This window comes from Gambusia affinis, linkage group LG14 (assembly GCF_019740435.1).
Source record: "Gambusia affinis linkage group LG14, SWU_Gaff_1.0, whole genome shotgun sequence".
Taxonomy (NCBI): Eukaryota; Metazoa; Chordata; class Actinopteri; order Cyprinodontiformes; family Poeciliidae; genus Gambusia; species Gambusia affinis.
Window position 1 is genome coordinate 10,352,745 of NC_057881.1, and position 19,367 is coordinate 10,372,111.

Below are 19,367 nucleotides of genomic sequence, written 5' to 3' on the forward strand. Positions count from 1 at the left end.
AGGGACAGGGAGGGCAGGTGGGACAGGGAGGGCAGGTAGGGACAGGGAGGGACAGGGAGGACAGGTGGGACAGGGACAGCAGGTGGGACAGGTGGTGGGACAGGGAGGGCAGGTAGGACAGGGAGGGCAGGTAGGACAGGAGGGCAGGTAGGACAGGGAGGGCAGGGCAGGGAAGGGACAGGGAGGGATGGCAGGTAGGACAGGGATGGCAGGTAGGACAGGGATGGCAGGTAGGACAGGGATGGCAGGTAGGACAGGGATGGCAGGTAGGACAGGGATGGCAGGTAGGACAGGGATGGCAGGTAGGACAGGGATGGCAGGTAGGACAGGGATGGCAGGGACAGGGACAGGGAGGGCAGGTCAGGGAGGACAGGGACAGGGACAGGTGGGACAGGGAGGGCAGGTGGGACAGGGGAGGGCAGGTGGGACAGGGAGGGCAGGCAGGACAGGAGGGCAGGTGGGACAGGGAGACAGGGAGGGCAGGGACAGGTGGAAGGGGAGGGAGGGCAGGTGGGACAGGGGAGGGCAGGTGGGACAGGGAGGGCAGGTGGGACAGGGGAGGGCAGGTGGGACAGGGAGGGCAGGTGGGACAGGGAGACAGGGAGGGCAGGAGGGACAGGTGGGACAGGAGGCAGGTGGGACAGGGAGGGCAGGTGACAGGACAGGGAGGGCAGGAGGACAGGGAGGGGGGAGGCACAGGGACAGGGCAGGTGGGACAGGAGGGCAGGGGGACAGGGAGGGCAGGTGGGACAGGGGAGGGCAGGTGGGACAGGGGAGGGCAGGTAGGGGACAGGGAGGGCAGGTGGGACAGGGAGGGCAGGTGGGACAGGGAGGGCAGGTGGGACAGGGAGGGCAGGTGGGACAGGGAGGGCAGGTGGGACAGGGAGGGCAGGTGGGACAGGAGGGCAGGGACAGGGAGGGCAGGTGGGACAGGGAGGGCAGGTGGGACAGGGAGGGCAGGACAGGAGGGCAGGGGAGCAGGAGTGGGACAGGGAGGGCAGGTGGGACAGGAGGCAGGACAGGGAGGGCAGGACAGGGAGGGCAGGTAGGACAGGGAGGGCAGGTAGGACAGGGAGGGCAGGTAGGACAGGGAGGGCAGGTAGGACAGGGAGGGCAGGTAGGACAGGGAGGGCAGGTAGGACAGGGAGGGCAGGTAGGACAGGGAGGGCAGGTAGGACAGGGAGGGCAGGTAGGACAGGGAGGGCAGGTAGGACAGGGAGGGCAGGTAGGACAGGGAGGGCAGGTAGGACAGGGAGGGCAGGTAGGACAGGGAGGGCAGGTAGGACAGGGAGGGCAGGTAGGACAGGGAGGGCAGGTAGGACAGGGAGGGCAGGTAGGACAGGGAGGGCAGGTAGGACAGGGAGGGCAGGTAGGACAGGGAGGGCAGGTAGGACAGGGAGGGCAGGTAGGACAGGGAGGGCAGGTAGGACAGGGAGGGCAGGTAGGACAGGGAGGGCAGGTAGGACAGGGAGGGCAGGTAGGACAGGGAGGGCAGGTAGGACAGGGATGGCAGGTAGGACAGGGATGGCAGGTAGGACAGGGATGGCAGGTAGGACAGGGAGGGCAGGGGACAGGGAGGGCAGGTGGGACAGGGAGAGGACAGGGAGGGCAGGTGGGACAGACAGGGAGGGCAGGAGGAGGACAGGGAGGGCAGGGAGGGACAGGGGGCAGGTGGGACAGGGAGGGCATCTGGGACAGGGAGGGCAGGTGGGACAGGGAGGGCAGGCAGGAAGGGAGGGCAGGTGGGACAGGGAGCTGCCAGGAAGGGAGGGTTAGGGATGGGAGGTCCTGACACCTGGGACTCCCCATCTGGAGCCTGCCCTCCCTATCTGTCCTGACATATCTGCCTACCCTATCTGTCCTGCCTACCCTGCCTGCCCTCCCTATCTGTCCTGCCTACCCTGCCTGCCCTCCCTATCTGTCCTGCCTACCCTGCCTGCCCTCCCTATCTGTCCTGCCTACCCTGCCTGCCCTCCCTATCTGTCCTGCCTGCCTGTCCCAGGACTGCCCTGCCTGATCTGTACCCTGCCTGTATCTGTCCTGCCTGTCCTGTCCTGACCTCCCATCTGTCCTGCCACCTCCTGCCTGCCCTCCCTATCTGTCCTGCCTACCCTGCCTGCCCTCCCTATCTGTCCTGCCTACCCTGCCTGCCCTCCCTATCTGTCCTGCCTACCCTGCCTGCCCTCCCTATCTGTCCTGCCTACCCTGCCTGCCCTCCCTATCTGTCCTGCCTGCCACCTGCCCTCCCAATATTTCCTGTACTGCTGTCCTGCCCACTGCTCTGCCCTCATCTGTCTTGACCCAGCAACCACCAGAACTGAGACCTGCTTAACCGCCTGCCCTCCCATCTGTCCTGCACTACTGCCTGCCTCCGGAACTTCTGTCAAAGTAACTGCCCTCCCAATTTTAAAACTTGACTCAGCTGGTCTTGACCCGACCACCACTTCCTGCCACATTTTAATCCAGTGTGCCAACACACGCTACAACCTTTTATCTGTCCTGCACCGTACTTTGTCCTTGCCTCAATCTGGTCTTGCCTCAACCACTTGACAGATCTGAACTGGTTTTAACCGGTGTGCCACACAAGCACACTACCTTTTTAGTCGGAACTTCTACAAGTACCGCAAAAGGCGTCTTTAACAATTTTAAAACCTTGCCTCAAGCTGGTCTTGACCTCTCCTTGTCACCACGACCTCTTTGAACACGATCTCCTTGTGCCACACAAGCACACTACAACCCTTATCAACATTGGTTCTACAAGTACCGCAGCCGTCTTTAACAATTTTAAAACCTTGACCTCAAGCTGGTCTTGACCCAGCCACCACCATACCAAAGCACAGACTTCAATCCACTGTGCCAACCAAGCACACAATATTTTAAAACTTCTACAAGTACTGCAAAGCCGTCTTTAACAATTTTAAAACCATGCCTCAAGCTGGTCTTGAACCCAGCAACCACCAGAACTGAGACACAGTTTCACCCTGTGCCACACAAGCACACTACAACCTTTTTTCTGCGGAACTTCTACAAGTACCGCAACAACTCTCTTTAACATTTTTAAAACCGTGCTTCGAGCTGGTCTTCACCCAGCGACCACAAGAATCAAAGCACAGTCTTCACCCTGTGTGCCACACAAGCACACAACAACCTTTTTCGTCGGAACTTCTACAAGTACCACAACAGTCTTTAACATTTTAAAACCATGCCTCAAACCAGTCACTGTAAAACCATCAGCAAGCTGGACTTGAACCCCAGTCCAAGGAATCCAGCACAGACTCTAACCACTGTGCCATGCAAGCATACTGCACCTTTTTCATCGGAACTTCTACAAGTACCGCAACAACTGTCTTTAACATTTTAAAACCATGACTCAAGCTGGACTTGAACCACCAGTCTCAAAGAACTGAGGCACAGACTCTAACCACTGTACTATACTAGCATACAATAGTTGCTGAACTTCTAACAACAACTGTCTTTAACATTTTTAAAACCATGCCTCAAACCAGTCATTTTAAAATCATGCAGTTCAAGCTAGACTTGAACCACAGTCTCAAGGAATCCAAAGCACAGACTCTAACCACTGTGCCATGCAAGCATACTGCACCTTTTTTTGTCGGAACGTCTACAAGTACCGCAACAACTGTCTTTAACATTTTTAAAACCATGCAGCAAGCTGGACTTGAACCCCAGTCTCAAAGAATCCAAAGCACAGACTCTAACCACTGTACTATACTAGCATACAATTTTCGTCAGAACTTCTACAAGTTCCGCAACAACTGTCTTTAACATTTTTAAAACCATGCCTCAAACCAGTCATTTTAAAATCATGCAGTTCAAGCTAGACTTGAACCACAGTCTCAAGGAATCCAAAGCACAGACTCTAACCACTGTACTATACTAGCATACAATAGTTTTCGCCGGAACTTCTACAAGTACCGCAACAACTGTCTTTAACATTTTTAAAACCATGCCTCAAACCAGTCATTTTAAAATCATGCAGTTCAAGCTAGACTTGAACCACAGTCTCAAGGAATCCAAAGCACAGACTCTAACCACTGTGCCAACCAAGCAACTGACAATTTTTTGTCGGAACTTCTACTAAGTAGATAGAACTGTCTTTAACATTTTTAAAACCATGCCTCAAACCAGTCATTTTAAAATCATGCAGTTCAAGCTAGACTTGAACCACAGTCTCAAGGAATCCAAAGCACAGACTCTAACCACTGTGCCATGCAAGCATACTGACAATGATCGTGCTTGAACTTCTACTAATAGATAGAAATATATGGATAGTTAAAGTTAAACTTTAAAACCACTGTGCCATACAAGCACACAACATTTTTTGTCGGAACTTCTACTAATACACAGGCTTTTCAAGTTAAACTTTAAAACCATGCAGCAAGCTAGACTGGAACCCCAGTTTCAAGGAATCCAAAGCACAGACTCTAACCACTGTGCCATACAAGTACACAACATTTTTTGCCGGAACTTCTACAAGTACCGCAATAACTGTCTTTAACATTTTAAAACCATGCCTCAAGCTGGCCTTGAACCATCCACCACCAGAACCAAGGCACAGTCTTTTTTATTTAAATCTTTTTATTAATGAAAAATTCAGAATAAAACAAATAATGTGCACTTATTTATAGAGACAAACATGATAAACAAAAAATGACAAACTAAAAATAATACATTATTCATACCAACAGAACTACTCAATAGAAGTCCTTGATTATGTTTCAAAAAGAAAAGATTTCAGAAAGTCTCTTAATCAAAATATCCCCAACGATAAAGTCGTCCAAAAATGTTTTTACTGAGATCCTGATTGATGTGATTGATTGTCCTCCAGTGATTCTTTAACAGTCCGAGAAAGAGTTTCCAGTTGTTGATTTTCTTGCTTTCATATAGTTGATAGTTTCTAGTGATGTAAATGCTGTGTCTAGCCAAAGAAAAGATGATGTTACAGAGGTAGAGTTGTTACTTTGGCAGCTGTCCATATGGTTTACGAAATCCAAAAAGTCTTATCCAGTCCCATTCATTCTTGTCCAACAGAAGATTTGGATCCTTTCCCAGAAGAGTGTGCAGCCGGGACAGCGGAGGAACAGGTGCTCGAGGGTCTCAGGGTCTGAAAGACAAACTGTGCAGTCTCTGCCAAACTTTTCCTTGTTTACTTGGTGCAGGATGACGCCCGTAAAAAGTCTTCTATGTTTTAATAAGAAATCTGTATTGTTTGCTTGATGATGATTTAATTTGTAATATGAATTTGACCAAATGTTGTATACTGGTATGCTGGGGAAAAGTTTTAACCATTGTTTGTGTGATGCCGGTTCTTTAACAGTCTGGGAGATGAGAATTTTATACCATTTTTTTGTTGAAACTGAGCCAATGTTTATTTTTTGAATACCGGTTATGAGATGGAAGGTCGGGGCGTCATCCTGCACCTCCTGATGTCGTCCTCTCCTGCCAATGATCGAAGAACAGTGGAAAGGTAAAGAGGCCTGAATCTTTTTAGCGTTCTGTACTATGGTGTTTTTTGTAGGGTAATCTGGATATTCTGAAAAGACTGAAAATTTTGTTAATATCCACTGATCCTCGATCATTCAAAACCTGCCCAAAGGTGTGAATGCCAGCTCTTCTCCAAGATGTGAAATTCAGCATCCCGCCTTCGCAGACCGCCTCAGGATTGTTGAAAATCGGCAGCAAGAGACAAGACCTGTACTTGATATGGGTTATTAACTGAAATCTGATTATATTCCAAGCATCAAAACATTCTGTGAAAAACCCGTCTATTTTGTGTTTGTTTTAAACTGCATTTTGAACATAGATTGAAGATATTTTTTGTACCAAAAGATTGCAAATGGGATAGAAAATAATCATGCCAGACGTGTTTAATTGGAGACGTTAGAAACCTGGAGATGAGTTTGATTCTGATTGCTTGTTTTTTGGATTGAATGTCTGCCAATTCATTGTTTTGTGACTAATTAAATTACTTCTGCTTTTTCAGATAAAGTTTGAGATTTGACTGTTGAATTTATTGAGCACTTGATTTGGGAGTACGTAAACACTGAGCGGATAAATTATTTTTGAAATGATTAAACTGTTTAGGAGTTTATAAGTTCTCACTTCTTCCTACCCCATTTTGAGCATGATATGTTAACTGAAACAAAAAAATCTGTATTTTCTCTTCTTTCTTATGCACTTCTTGTTACTGTGCACTATTTTATTTTTATATTTGTATCATGTTCGAATAAAAAATTTCATTTCATTTCATTTATGATGACTACTTTTCCTTTAATGGTTAATTTCCTTTGATTCCACAGGTTGAGTTGTTTTTGAACTTTTATGGTAATGCTTTTCCAGGTCTCGTCTCTCGCTGCTTCTTGCCGCTTACCGAGGTACACACCCAGGACCTTGACCGTGTCCTCTACCTCCCTAAACTCCCATCTTCCCGGCGTCCGAGCCGCCTTGATTTCTGACTTAGTTGTATTGATTTTTGCCCCTGAAGCTGAACCATAAGTATGCAAATGTGTAATGACCAAATCCAGACTGCTTTCATTTTTAACTGTTATTGATGTGTCATCCGCAAACTGAAATATTTTGCTGATGTTGCCTTGTGGTGATTTTATGCCTTGAATGTTTTTATCTTGTTTAATCAAGGCGGCGAGGGGCTCTGCCACCAGGCTGTAGAGCAGGGAGGACAGAGGACACCCCTGTCTGACTGACCTGTATAATCGGAAGTAGTCTGTGAAGTGACCATTGCATTTAACTGTACTTTCTGCATTTGAATATAACTGTAACCTGCTGATAAATGACTGACCAAATCCAAATTTATTTAAAACTGCCCAGAGAAAATTGTATTCTACCCTGTCAAATGCTTTGCTGAAATCTAAATTGAGAAATATTCCTTGTGAATTGACCATGGTTTGAATAGTTTGATTTATTGACAATACTGTATCGGAAATGTTTCTTTCAGGAATGCCGTAGGCTTGAGATGAACTGATTATGGTACCTATGACTGATTTTAACCTGTTTGCTAGTATCTTGGAATATATTTTGTAATCTGTGTTCAATAAACTGATGGGTCTGTAATTTTCTAAATTGCTTTTGTCCCCTTTATTTTTGTAAAGAATAGTTATGACCCCTTGTGCAAATGTCCTGGGTGTGCACCTCGTCTGCTCCATGACAGAGAAAACCTGCAATAATATTTTACTAATTTGATCTTTGAACTGTTTGTAAAATTCAGCAGTAATGCCATCATGTCCAGGGCTTTTATTGTTGTTTAAAGAATTGATGGCATGTTGAACTTCTTCCTCTGTCAACGGAGCATCGCAATGTGGCGGTGCCTAAGTATTCATTATTTGTAGTACCACTTACAAGGATTGTCTTAAACTGTTGCTTTCCACATACAAACATCACTTTTAATCTGTTCAGTTTAGAGTTGCATTTGCTACACGTAAGCTGATTTTGACTCTTACAAGTCTAATAAACATGTTTCCACCGCCACTTACTATTGTGGCCGTGAGGAGCGGCCATATTGGATCTCAAAGTGAAAAATTCTCTTAATTTCAGAGTGGTAAATCTGACTTCCAGTTGATTTGTGTCCAACTTGGAAATCTGAATGTATTAATTTTATGGGAGAAAGAAATTCAGATGTTCTTCAAACAGCTCTGTACAACAACAACAAATGTATAATTTTGTGTCATTTTCTCTGATATCTCTTCCAATATTTTTCTTGCCCCTGGAAAATAGTGCTCATAATTTAAAAATTCTGTAAATCCCAGACACCAGACATTGGTACCAGTTGGCAGTTCTTTAAACACATAGGTTTTAGAATGATTTATGCAGTACCTTTCTTCTAAGTTTAAACTGTAGGCAATTTATTAAAGTATTTTGTTTGTCAAAGATGCTCTATTGTTATCTTGAGTTGGAGATAATTTGCTACACATACAGAGCAGCAATAGGGGTTCAAATAAATCCCCTTTATAGCAGCTGACACATCAGAAACAGGAAAAACAGGGTTGTCACTTTAACATGATTTGACATGAAATAAAGCCAACACACAGTGAGAGTAAAATAGACTGATTTATTCTTGGCTCTGTTCTACAAAACTTTATTACAACATAAAGCCACCGAACAAAACTGTGTCCGTTTGATCTTAAGTTTTCTGTTGGAAAAATAAAAAATAAAGTGAAAGGTAATTTTTGCTGTGAAAACCAACATATACAACATTTCTTGGTATCTGATGACTCACTAAGCGGTGTCAGGATCTTTGATAAAGTGGGAACATGACACAATAAAAATCTAACTCCGTGAAATTGTCTCAAAAGCTTAGCACCATTGTGTGAAAAGACCCTAAACATAGCAAAAACCACAACAAGAACAATTATTAGATCATGGCCTAATTTGGGGGTAATTAAATGCCACATGAGGAGTCTAAAATATCCATAATCATGGATGCACATTCTTATCTGAAGCAAATTTGAATCATTTTCCATCATTTTTTGTTTTTTTGCGGTTCATTATTCAAGATAATTTACATTTTGTCATGGTACTGTAACCAAACTGTATTTTTAAGGTGTTAAAACTTGATGTCCCAGTACTGTGGCGTCTCCTTAGTGGCTTCAAATTCAGTTTCAGCTGCTGAAAAGTGGCTGTCGGTTTGCGACAACATGCCGAGGTGCTGCAAAATTTCTCCACCTTCTGGATTAAATATGAACAAACAAATAATTAGACATGATTAAAATGAATAATTGGGTATATTTATGGAATAAGCTCCAATCTCACCAGGGATGCAGAGGATCTGAGGTCTCTCCCATCGGCCTCCGGACAGACACCTGACCACAGGGTTCAGTCTCTGCTGGAAGCCCTCTGAGCAGCGATACCGCACAACTGCATTGGTCTCGTATCTCACTCGCATTTTTCCGAATATGGATGCATTCCGGACTTTTGGTGGCGGGCCGCAAGAGGCTGTTAAAAGAGGGAACAAATGGTGATGTAATGGCTTCTATCAACCAGTAGAGGGAGTTGCAATCTCAGGTTGAAATGACTTCTGCTCAGTCTCATTGGCTGAACTTACAGGTGCCTTTCTTGCAGGTGTATGCCAGGTGGTAGTTGCAGGGTACATCACTCCAGCGGCCGTTATCGTGCCACACCATCACCACGCAGTCTTCTCCAGACAGGAAGTAGCTGTCAGGCTGCCCTCGGTACCAGTTCTCATATAGCTGTATTGATTTGGAGAATAAGTTTGAATTTGAGTAAAAAGGCCAACAAAACAAAAAAAATGAAAGAAAAAAAAGTTAATAAAATTCTGAGAATAAATTCATAACACGATGAGAAGAAAGTCAAAATAATGCAAGAATAAAGTCATTGTATTACAAGGATAAAATAGGATTGCGAAAATAAAGTTGAAGTTATATGAGAATAAAGTCATAATATTATGAGAATACCTTCGTAGGAGTATAACTTTAGTCTATTAATATTCCAACTTTACTCTCATAATATTGTTTTGTTTTTTCATTTTCTTAGCGTGGCTGTAATACTTTGTCGTAATTTTGTGTGGTGTTTGCTGCTTGTTTTTTGTAAAAGCCGTGCGTCTAACTTTTCTCACCAGTGGGTTTCCGTCAGACCAACGAAAATCGTCCTCAACCGTCTTATCGTTCAGACCAGTCCACTGGTATTCCTTGTAGTTACCTAGCAGACATATCCCAGTTCAATCATAAAATAAAACACACCTATATATATATATATATATATATATATATATATATATATGAAACCTTTAGAAAGTCTAAATTAAGCTCCGACAGGTAAACTGGACATTGTGGCCCTACTGTTGATGTAGTCCTGCTCCTCTGGGGTCATGATGGACACCAGATGAGCTCCTTGCGTGCGGCAGTGCCTCTCTGCCACCTCCCAGGTCTGGCGCTGGCTGAAGTGTCGATAGCAGAAACCGTGAAATTTATCCCAGCCTGGTTCACATCGCTCCAAGTCTGAAACGCAGCAGGGAGTCAGGAAAGCACAACAAAGCAAGCTTAGATGACTCAGCAGGTTCTGCACTAAGTGAATGCTTAGTTTTGTTCATTTTGTGGTAATTAATGGCTCAAGAGAAACTGTGGCCTGTTTTCCTTTTATTCCACTCACTGCTTTGCATAAAATTACAATAAAATTATGATAAAGATGTGTACGTTACTTTACTTTTATTTTCTGCTTTTATATTGCACTTTGCTGCTAGCAGAGCTGAATTTTCCCACAATAAAGATTATTTCTGTTCTTTTCCATTAGTAACCTCAATGAACTGTTTTTGTTTTACCAATCATGGACAACAACCACTACTCGCAGTGTCACTGCGTTTCCATATTTTCTCAAACAACTGTTTAAATTCTTGGAACTTTATATGTTACAATGTGGATTTTTTTGCACTCTCTCCTGAAACAATGAGAAACTTCTGCAACCTGAGTGCAAGCTAACCTAAATCTGCAGCTAAAGGATGCAAAAAAGCAACTTAAAGACCCATCTAGGATAGTCTACCTTTATTTACAGTTAATAGTGTAAATTATGACAGCTATGTGTGTTGAAGGAGATTTAATACTGATTTGAATCAAAAACTGAATCTGTAAAATATCAGTTAAAGGGGCTGTTGTGGTCATTTAGAGTTTTTTCGGCAGTTAGGATATACTACAGCTAGTATTTAACCTAAATCTGCAATTAATATTTGTATTTTGAATTGGTGTGATTATTTTGATAAGTTGTAGACCATCCAATTAATAGAAAAAAATTAAGAACACACCAGAGGGCGTGGCAGAAATGTTTTTAGTTTTTTAAAATACTTTTTTTGGCCATGTTCTGAACTTGTAAGATCAGATTAAGTTAACTTTGGTTTGCATCTAAGTTGTAAGAAATTTTGAGTTAATATAACTTTTTTTTTTTTTTTTTTTTCAAAAATCAAGTTGGAAGTGCATTTAAGAAACAAACCACCTGTTTCCACCCACTGTCCTTTCTTGGGATACTTTTGATTGAGTCTTTAATTTTTCTTTGCATTTTTCCTGTAAAAGATTAGTTTTTATTTCAGATGAATAGCACTGAATAATTTTCACTTTGCAGGTGGAAAAAGTCCTAGACTGACTGATCACGATCTCATTTTTGTTTTTTAAACAAGTGAGAAAAACATTTGATACCTCTGTGTGTAATCGAGTTGCATTTCTATTCTGTGTCTTTTGTTATTCGGATTGTTCCTTTAGCTGGCTGTGAAACAGCTAATAAAACTCCGTCATTGTTATAACTGTGTGACTTTAATATTGTTGTTCTTGTCAGAATAAACCAAGAAACCACCAGTTAAAAAAAAAAAAACGTGTCACAGCCAAAACATTTAATAAAATCAATACAACTTGGGAAGGATCCGATTAAATGTGCATGTACTTCAAAACTCTGGAAAGCAACGACAGGCAGGAATCTCACCGCTCTGACAGAACCTTCCTCCATATGTCGGCAAACAGAGACATTTAATGTGTCCGTCCCGCTCAGTGCAGGTCCCTCCGTTGAGACATGGGTTGTCCAAACAGGCATCTGAAACACAAGAGAGGGGCTACTGCAGATCAATGTTGAAATAAAAACCACAGATCTGACCCCCGTGGGAAAATTATCCATAATATTACTTAAACACACACTAGTTTAAAGATAGGAACCCGTTGCTTTATACATTTAATATTAGTATAATTTAAAATGTAGGACACAGAATTAAAGACAAAATGTAGGCCAAGAGAGGACAGGGTGATCTTTTCGTCTTCTTAGATCCTTCCTTTATTGTCTTCGTTCCTTTTTGTTCTTCTTCTAAATATTAACCCTTTAAAATATCTGATTTTATTTGCACAAGGTACAATCAGCAATTTTTGCTTCTCATTAAGACTCTCTTTTCAAAAGGTTTGCAGATAAATACAGAAGTTGTTTATTTTTGGCAATTATGTTCAGTATTTGTATTAAATGTGCCCACAGTTTTCTTGCTATGGTCATGAAAATTAGAATCCTAGGAAAGAAGCAATCTGAGCTAAATGCGTCACTCATAACTGATAACTCAACATTATTTCATACAAAGTGTTCACTCAAGCAAAATGTTACTGAAAGTTTCAGTGCACAAAACAGAAAAAATATTTGCTTTGTCACATTGAGATGATAGCTTGCTTGTTTAAAGCCTTGAAAAGAAGAAAGAGAGCTCAAAGTCTGGATTTATTTTAAAATATATGAAAATAAAGCAAAATATGACATATCTGTATAACCAGAAATCAAATATTTAACAACATAAGCTTTGTCTTGTCATTATGTTCACTTTCACATGAAGCTCCTTCCAGAAACATCTCTGCAGTGTATGTAAAAGGTAATAACTACTTTTCACAACACAAATGGGAATCATATGCTCTCCAGGCGTAACTGTTGTCAAACATGAGCAAAGGAATATAAATAAAGCGTGGAAAACCACAGAAACTCCTTTAAAGTCTAAAGAACCCCGTCCTCTCATTAAGATCGTTTTACTTATGTTTATGTTCACTAAAACATCAAAGTTTTACTAACTTGGCAAAGTTTAACTCAGTAGAGATGTTTTCACTTTTCTTCACCAAAAGGGGAGATGGTTGTTTATGCATCACTAAATCTGAAAATCAAGGCTGCAATTGGTATATTACTAAACCAAGCACCAGTAATTGTGTGATTATTATTTTTATTTTAGCAAACGAAAATGGACACCTTCAGCCTTTAGAGGACAACAGAGACTTAAAATATGTAAATCTGCAAAAATCCATCTCCTCATACATGCATTGCTAACATATTTAAAACACTTTGTTTTCAGTGCAGTTACTTCAATAAATGGGATAGTTTTAGTAAAAACACAGACGAATAAAACAGAGTAAAACCCAGAATAACAAATAAACAAGTGTTAATCAAGAAAATCCCGTTGTAGCTCTTATATAAAGTATATGGAGAACTAGAACCAGAAATGTATTTTAGAAATGGCTCAATATGCCCAAAAAATAATAAAAACAATTAGTTTAAACCATTATGAATTCATAAAATGTGGCCAAAATCAACATTTTTATTTTTATTTCTATTTGTAAGAATTTAGCACAACTATTTTTTTGTATTTCACCTGTAATTGTGACATTAAATATAAAATTATTTCACATCGGAAAGTAAATGAGGAAAAAAAAAGAAAGCGAGAGACTCAGAAATGAAAGTGCATGTGGTGGTGAATTTTGTAAAACATAAATAAAAATAAAGCAACAAAGAAAATGATACCAAGATAAATTCCTGAAAGAACATATAAAATAAAAACTAGATTTATAAATTACTGACTGAAGAGTAAAGAAAAGTTTTTATGTTAATGCTGAAGTCTACTTCAATTAAGCCACATTTTATAGATGGTATAACTGCTTTTGTATTATATTTTACCAATTGTTATTATCAGTTTGCTGTCAAATGTTGACATTTACAGTCACTTTTTCTTAATTTGTGAAGGGTATTTCAATATTTTAAAAAATCCAAATTAAATATTGTTCTTAGATTTTTGGTGACAAATGCTTAATATTTTGGTAAACATGAAAATGTATTCATAAGAAATAAAAACATAATAGTTTTGACTGTTTATTGATTTTAAATTATTGTCACGAGTATAAAATGTTTATACTTCCTTGTGGGATGAAATATTCATCAAAACTTTCATTTTTGCACTGTTCTGTCAATAATTGAACAGCCATTTCTGACTAAACTAATAATAATTTCATTTTAACCTGTTACATTGAGTTCAAAATAAAAGGATCTTATTTTACAAACACAATAATAGCACTTCAATTAAAATGGATTTCTGTCAAGCTAATTTTATACAAGCTTTTTTTTAAAAAAAAGAATTTGTCTTTTTTCTTTTTTCAAAGAAATTAACATCTAATGCCTGAGGATGTAGAAACTACCAACCATAAAATTACTATGTTTTTACTAGTGTAAACAGAAATAAAATAGATAATATTAGAATTCCTTATTAAAAACATACCACACATCCTAAGCAATCATGAATAAACAACAGGCAATATAAGTGTGAAATATGAAAAGGGAACAGCTTAAAGATAATTAAAAACAAGGTGCTAAACACCAACAAGCAGTGGCAGTTCTTGCATGAATGGCGACTGTGCTTATCCCTCCTCCTGCGTCTCCCAAGCCAATCAAAATGCAAGAAAGTTTCTAATTTTTCTGAATTGCTGCCTACATGACCAACATCAAAAACCCCCACTGCTCACAACAAATTGTGAATAAACATGGCTTGTGCTTCTAAACCTTAACACAACGTGTGCTTATGTTATCTGAAGAGGCAATACCAGAGAATATTGCTGTCAAAAAACATTATACCAGTTGCATTGGTCAATGCTATCACATTCAAATTAATTTATGTTACATTCATAAATTAGACTACATGCACACTGAAGCGACCCAAATTCGTTTGTTTTGTTTTTCTTTTACCTTAATACGACCTGTATTTGATCTCCTCGTGACTGTCTGAATGACGGAGATCTGTATCCGATCTTTTCAAATATGACTTGAATCTGAACGGCCGTGTCGCATTCATCCGACCTGAACGTCATTGATACTCGACAAACGTCACTATTCTGCGACCTGTTACGCGCAAGCGGGAAGAAAAACAACAACCATGGCGCACGATAATGACAATGATGTTGCTAATGTGCTATTTCGGACAACAAAATCGTAAATGCTCCACCGTTAGCATCCACATTTACTCCCGAAAACACCGAGCTCTTCTTCTTCTCCTTCTTCTTCCTCCTCCATGGCGGTTGGCAAAACCACAGGCAAAACACTGAGCAGGCTCACTATGTGTGACGCTATTGCGCCCTCTACTGCGCATGCGGGACACTTTCAGGTCGTTTGCAGTTCACACTGGAGAAAAAACATACAAGTCGCATATACGACCACACCAAAAAATCTGATTTTATAAAAGAATTGAATATCAAAAGCCTGCAGTGTGAATGTAGCCTTAGTTTCAACATTTATGCAAAATACATTCTGATTTCAGGGGCTATTGCCATCGTTCTTGTAAGGGAAACACTAAAACATTCATCAAACTTATCTGTACTTCACAGAAGTCAGTCTTTGGATGAGTAGGAAAATGTCATGCAAAAAAGAAGAAAAAATGTTGACAAAATGTCAACTGTCCCAGTGTGAGTAGCAGGAGAGCAGTGAGGAGTGTGGGAGTGTTTTAACAGGGTGAAGCGTTTAGAAGTCAGAAAGGTGTGAGGATCTGTTGAGACAGCGAGTGAAACAAACAGGGAGAGGGTTTTGTTTTTGGGGGGATTTTTGTTTTACAGACCATGGAGGAAGTTTGTCAGAAAATAAACCTGGGATTTTAGTGCATCAGTGTGCTGAGCAAGAAGAGGACGGTTAGGTTGATTAGAGTGGTTTTAGCATTACCTGAAAATGCCCCTGTACCACCTACAGCTGCCCTCTCTTTGGGCAAGTTATGCAGGGTGGGTGGTTGGGTGAGGCTAATGTCAAGATCAATCAGACCATGATCCAGTGCTGGCATGAAATGGTTCACCTTCTGGGTTTCTGTCGTCTCATGGAAAGTGGGAGGTTTTGTGGTTCTTGGGCTCCAGGTGCGCTGGGGCACATATGTTGGGGTAGAAATGGTAGGGGCAGAAGACATAGACTTGGTATTCATTGAGGGCTCTGACACTGACATGAAGGGGGGTTTCTGACTGATCTTTACACTATTCAGATGCTCCTGAGGTCCAGTTGTGGTAGTCAACAGACTCCACTTAGATGTTTGGGTATTCACAGGAAAGATTGTAAAATCCTCAAGGGTTGGTGCAACATCAGTTTCCTTTTCAAAATTAAGGATTGGAGTAACTTTAAGTTCATCAGTCACAAAGGTTGGGGTTACTTTGGATTCTTCTTCAGGGGCACCAGAAAAATTAGTAATTTCCTCTGAATTTTCAAACTTTAGGACATTGACTTCTTCCTCCTGGAGAGGGATTTGGGTAGATTTACTTTCTTCATAAATCAAAGTGGGGTCAACTTGAGCTTCTTCTTTAACATTTGGAGTAAAACTAGCTTCTTCTTCAAGAACCAAAGTTGAGTCAACTTTAGCCTTTTCTTCAAAAGTAATGTTTGGGGTTAGTCTGGATTCTTCATCAATGACAACTCCAAGGACTGGAGTTGGGTCAACATTAGCCTCTTCCTCAAGACCCAGAGTTGGGGGCCTTGAAGTTTCTCCTATAATTTCTGGGTCAACTTTAGATTCTTCTTCAACAGCAAGGGTTGATGCAGTTTTAGAGTCTTCTTCAAGAGCAGCTGTTGGGGCAACTTTGTTTTCTTCAACAACCAATGTTGGGCTAACTTTAGCTTCTTCTACTGGGACAACAGCTGGGTCCACATGAGCTTCTTGTTCAGGTACCAAAGTCAGGTGAACTTTAGCTTCTTCTGCAACAGTTGGGTCAACATTGGCTTCTTCTTCAACAACCAGACCTGGCACAACTTTATTTTCTTCAACTACCAATGTTGGACTAACTTTAGCTTCTTCTACTGGGACAACACTTGTGTCCACATGAGCTTCTTGTTCAGGTACCAAAGTCGGGTGAACGTTAGCTTCTTCTGGAACAGTTGGGTCAGCAATGGCTTCTTTTTCAACAACCAGAGCTGGCACAACTTTATTTTCTTCAACTACCAATGTTGGGCTAACTTTAGCTTCTTCTACTGTGACAACAGTTGGGTCCACATGAGCTTCTTCTTCAACAACCAGAGCTGGCACAACTTTATTTTCTTCAACTACCAATGTTGGGCTAACTTTAGCTTCTTCTACTGGGACAACAGTTGGGTCCACATGAGCTTCTTGTTCAGGTACCAAAGTCGGGTGAACGCTAGCTTCTTCTGGAACAGTTGGGTCAACATTGGCTTCTTCTTCAACAACCAAAGCTGGCACAACTTTATTTTCTTCAACAACCAATGTTGGGCTAACTTTAGCTTCTTCTACTGGGACAACAGTTGGGTCCACATGAGCTTCTTGTTCAGGTACCAAAGTCGGGTGAACGTTAGCTTCTGCTGGAACAGTTGGGTCAACATTGGCTTCTTCTTCAACAACTAAAGCTGGCACAACTTTATTTTCTTCAACAACCAATGTTGGGCTAACTTTACCTTCTTCTACAGGGACAAAAGATGGGTCAACAATAGCTTCTTTAGGAAACAAAGTTGGGCGAATTTTAGCTTTTTCTGCAACCGTTGGTTCAATATTAGTGTCTTCTTCAGTAACCAGAACAGGAGCTACTTTCACTTCTTCAAGGACCAAAGTTGGGCTAACTTTAGTCTCTTCATCTAGGACAACAGTTGGGTCAACAAGAGCTTCTTCTTCAGAAACCAGAGTTGTTGTAATTTTAGCTTCTTTTGCAACATTTGGATCAGGTTTAGTCTCTCCTTCAAAAACTGGGGTTGATGCAATTTTAGTATCTTCTTCAAGAGCAGCTGTTGGGGTTATGTTAACAACTTCTCCAAGAGCAGTGGTTGGGATTCCTTTAGCTTCTTCTTCAGCAACTAGAGCTGGGACAACTTTACTGTCTTCAAGACCCAAAGTGGGGCTAACTCTACCTTCTTCTACTAGGACAACAGTTGGTGTAACTTTGGTTTCTACTTCAAGAACAAGTGTTGGGGCAATTTCTTCAGTGCTTTGGCTAGCATTAGCTACTTCTATGGGCACAGCAGTTGAGAAAGATTTAGCTTCTTCTTCAATTGAAGTCGACTTGTTTTCTTCTTTGCCATGAGTTGGGGAAACTATAAAAGTTTTCTCAAAAGGCGATGCAACTTTAATGCCTTCCTGAAAGATGGAATTAACTGTTCCAAGTTCAGATCCGCTTGCCTCTTCATAAGAGCTGCCTAATGTCTGATACTGTTTTGTTGCAAATTCAGACGGTGAATGAGAGACATTGAAGTCCTCTGGAGATTCAGTCATAGGCAAACTTACTCCAGAAACTACCTGTTGAGGAGCCTGAGTTGCATCAACCTCCTCTGTGTCTAAGCTTGTACTTCCTTCCTGTCTAGAAATAGTGAGTTCCCACAAGCCTGGTGTTGTGGTGTGGATTTCAAAATCTAATTTGTCCACATGGCGTGACACAGAAGAGAGGGTTGGATTGGGAGCTTCTCTCTGAGGTGAGGTGCTAGCCACCGCAGAACCCAACGGTTTAGCTGTGAATCCAGCAGCGGCGGATTGAGACGAGGACATGAAAGTGGCCGCTTCCATTTCAAATTCTCTCTCTGAAAGAAAGCATAAAATATTTTAGGTTATAGGTTTGACAAAATGCTTAACTGATAAGAATTTACTGAGATAATATATTATTTGATCTAAATATCAGGTTTGTAAAGCAAAAACAGCAGAAATCTGGATAGAAGTCTTCAATAAAACTGTTTTTGTAAAAGTTTAAATTGATTTACACATCGTCATTATATCAACTTTGCACCTAGTTTTCTAGCTCTCATTTAGGCTTAAATAATGCACATTTTGCTCAAGCAGTTTAGTCTTGCAAAATAAAATCTTTTTCAACATAACCCACTAAAGACACTGAAGGTTTTCAGCTCAAGTCATGTAAAAATATCAGACAGAAATTCTGACATCAAACACTTAATATTGATATCAAAAAAGCTTCTCATAACTTAACACCTGGCACAAAATCAAAAGTCAAATACAATTTGTGTGCATATAGTTTTAAATTAAGCAACATGATCTTTGTTGGATATTGTTCAGAAAAATATTTAAAGTGGCTAAACTTAAAATATATACCAATAATTACATTGTTTCCTAAACAAGAAGTTAATAGATAAATAAACAAATCAATTGAAAAAAATTCAATTTTGAATATACATTTTTGTTTTAGATACTGGAGGAAACTTGTGTGAAAAAGTCTGTATGACATAAAAAAGAAAACAACAAGTACCTGTCTATTAAAAAAAAATAACAAATTGAAAATTTTTATTAACAACACTGCAAAACACAAAAAGTATTTTTGGTTTAGTTTCTAATGCACATAAGTTAGTACACCTGAAATAAGACAAAACTAACTGACAAATAACTCTTCAGCGAGATACAGGAGCTTGTTTTAAGTAAATAATTGTTTAATATTGATGAAAAAGTACTGGTGTCACTGGCATTTTATTCAACTTGAAAAAATGGGAAAAATGTCTTGTTATAAGTGAAATAATCTGTTGGGGAAACTGGAACTTTTTCGTCAATATTAAAGCATCATTGAGTTATCTTGCTGAGAAGTTACTTGTAAAGTAGTTTTGTCTTATTTCATATGTACAATGACATTTCCCTTAGAAAATAAACCAAAAATTCT

General features: G+C 40.7%; 1 protein-coding gene across 1 annotated transcript in view; it reads right to left on the minus strand.

Moving 5' to 3' along the window:
- Positions 1-8,063: 8,063 nt before the first annotated feature.
- LOC122843102 (neurocan core protein-like) overlaps positions 8,064-19,367 on the minus strand; it is a 32,258-nt gene continuing 20,954 nt past the window's right edge. Inside the window, exons 8-14 of the mRNA XM_044137607.1 lie at positions 15,457-18,288; positions 11,455-11,562; positions 9,831-9,989; positions 9,608-9,690; positions 9,077-9,221; positions 8,785-8,967; positions 8,064-8,700 (exon numbers count right to left, since the gene is read on the minus strand). Of these exons, the coding sequence (XP_043993542.1) occupies positions 8,579-8,700; positions 8,785-8,967; positions 9,077-9,221; positions 9,608-9,690; positions 9,831-9,989; positions 11,455-11,562; positions 15,457-18,288 (3,632 nt within the window). The 3' untranslated portion in view covers positions 8,064-8,578. The remainder of the gene's footprint in view (positions 8,701-8,784; positions 8,968-9,076; positions 9,222-9,607; positions 9,691-9,830; positions 9,990-11,454; positions 11,563-15,456; positions 18,289-19,367) is intronic.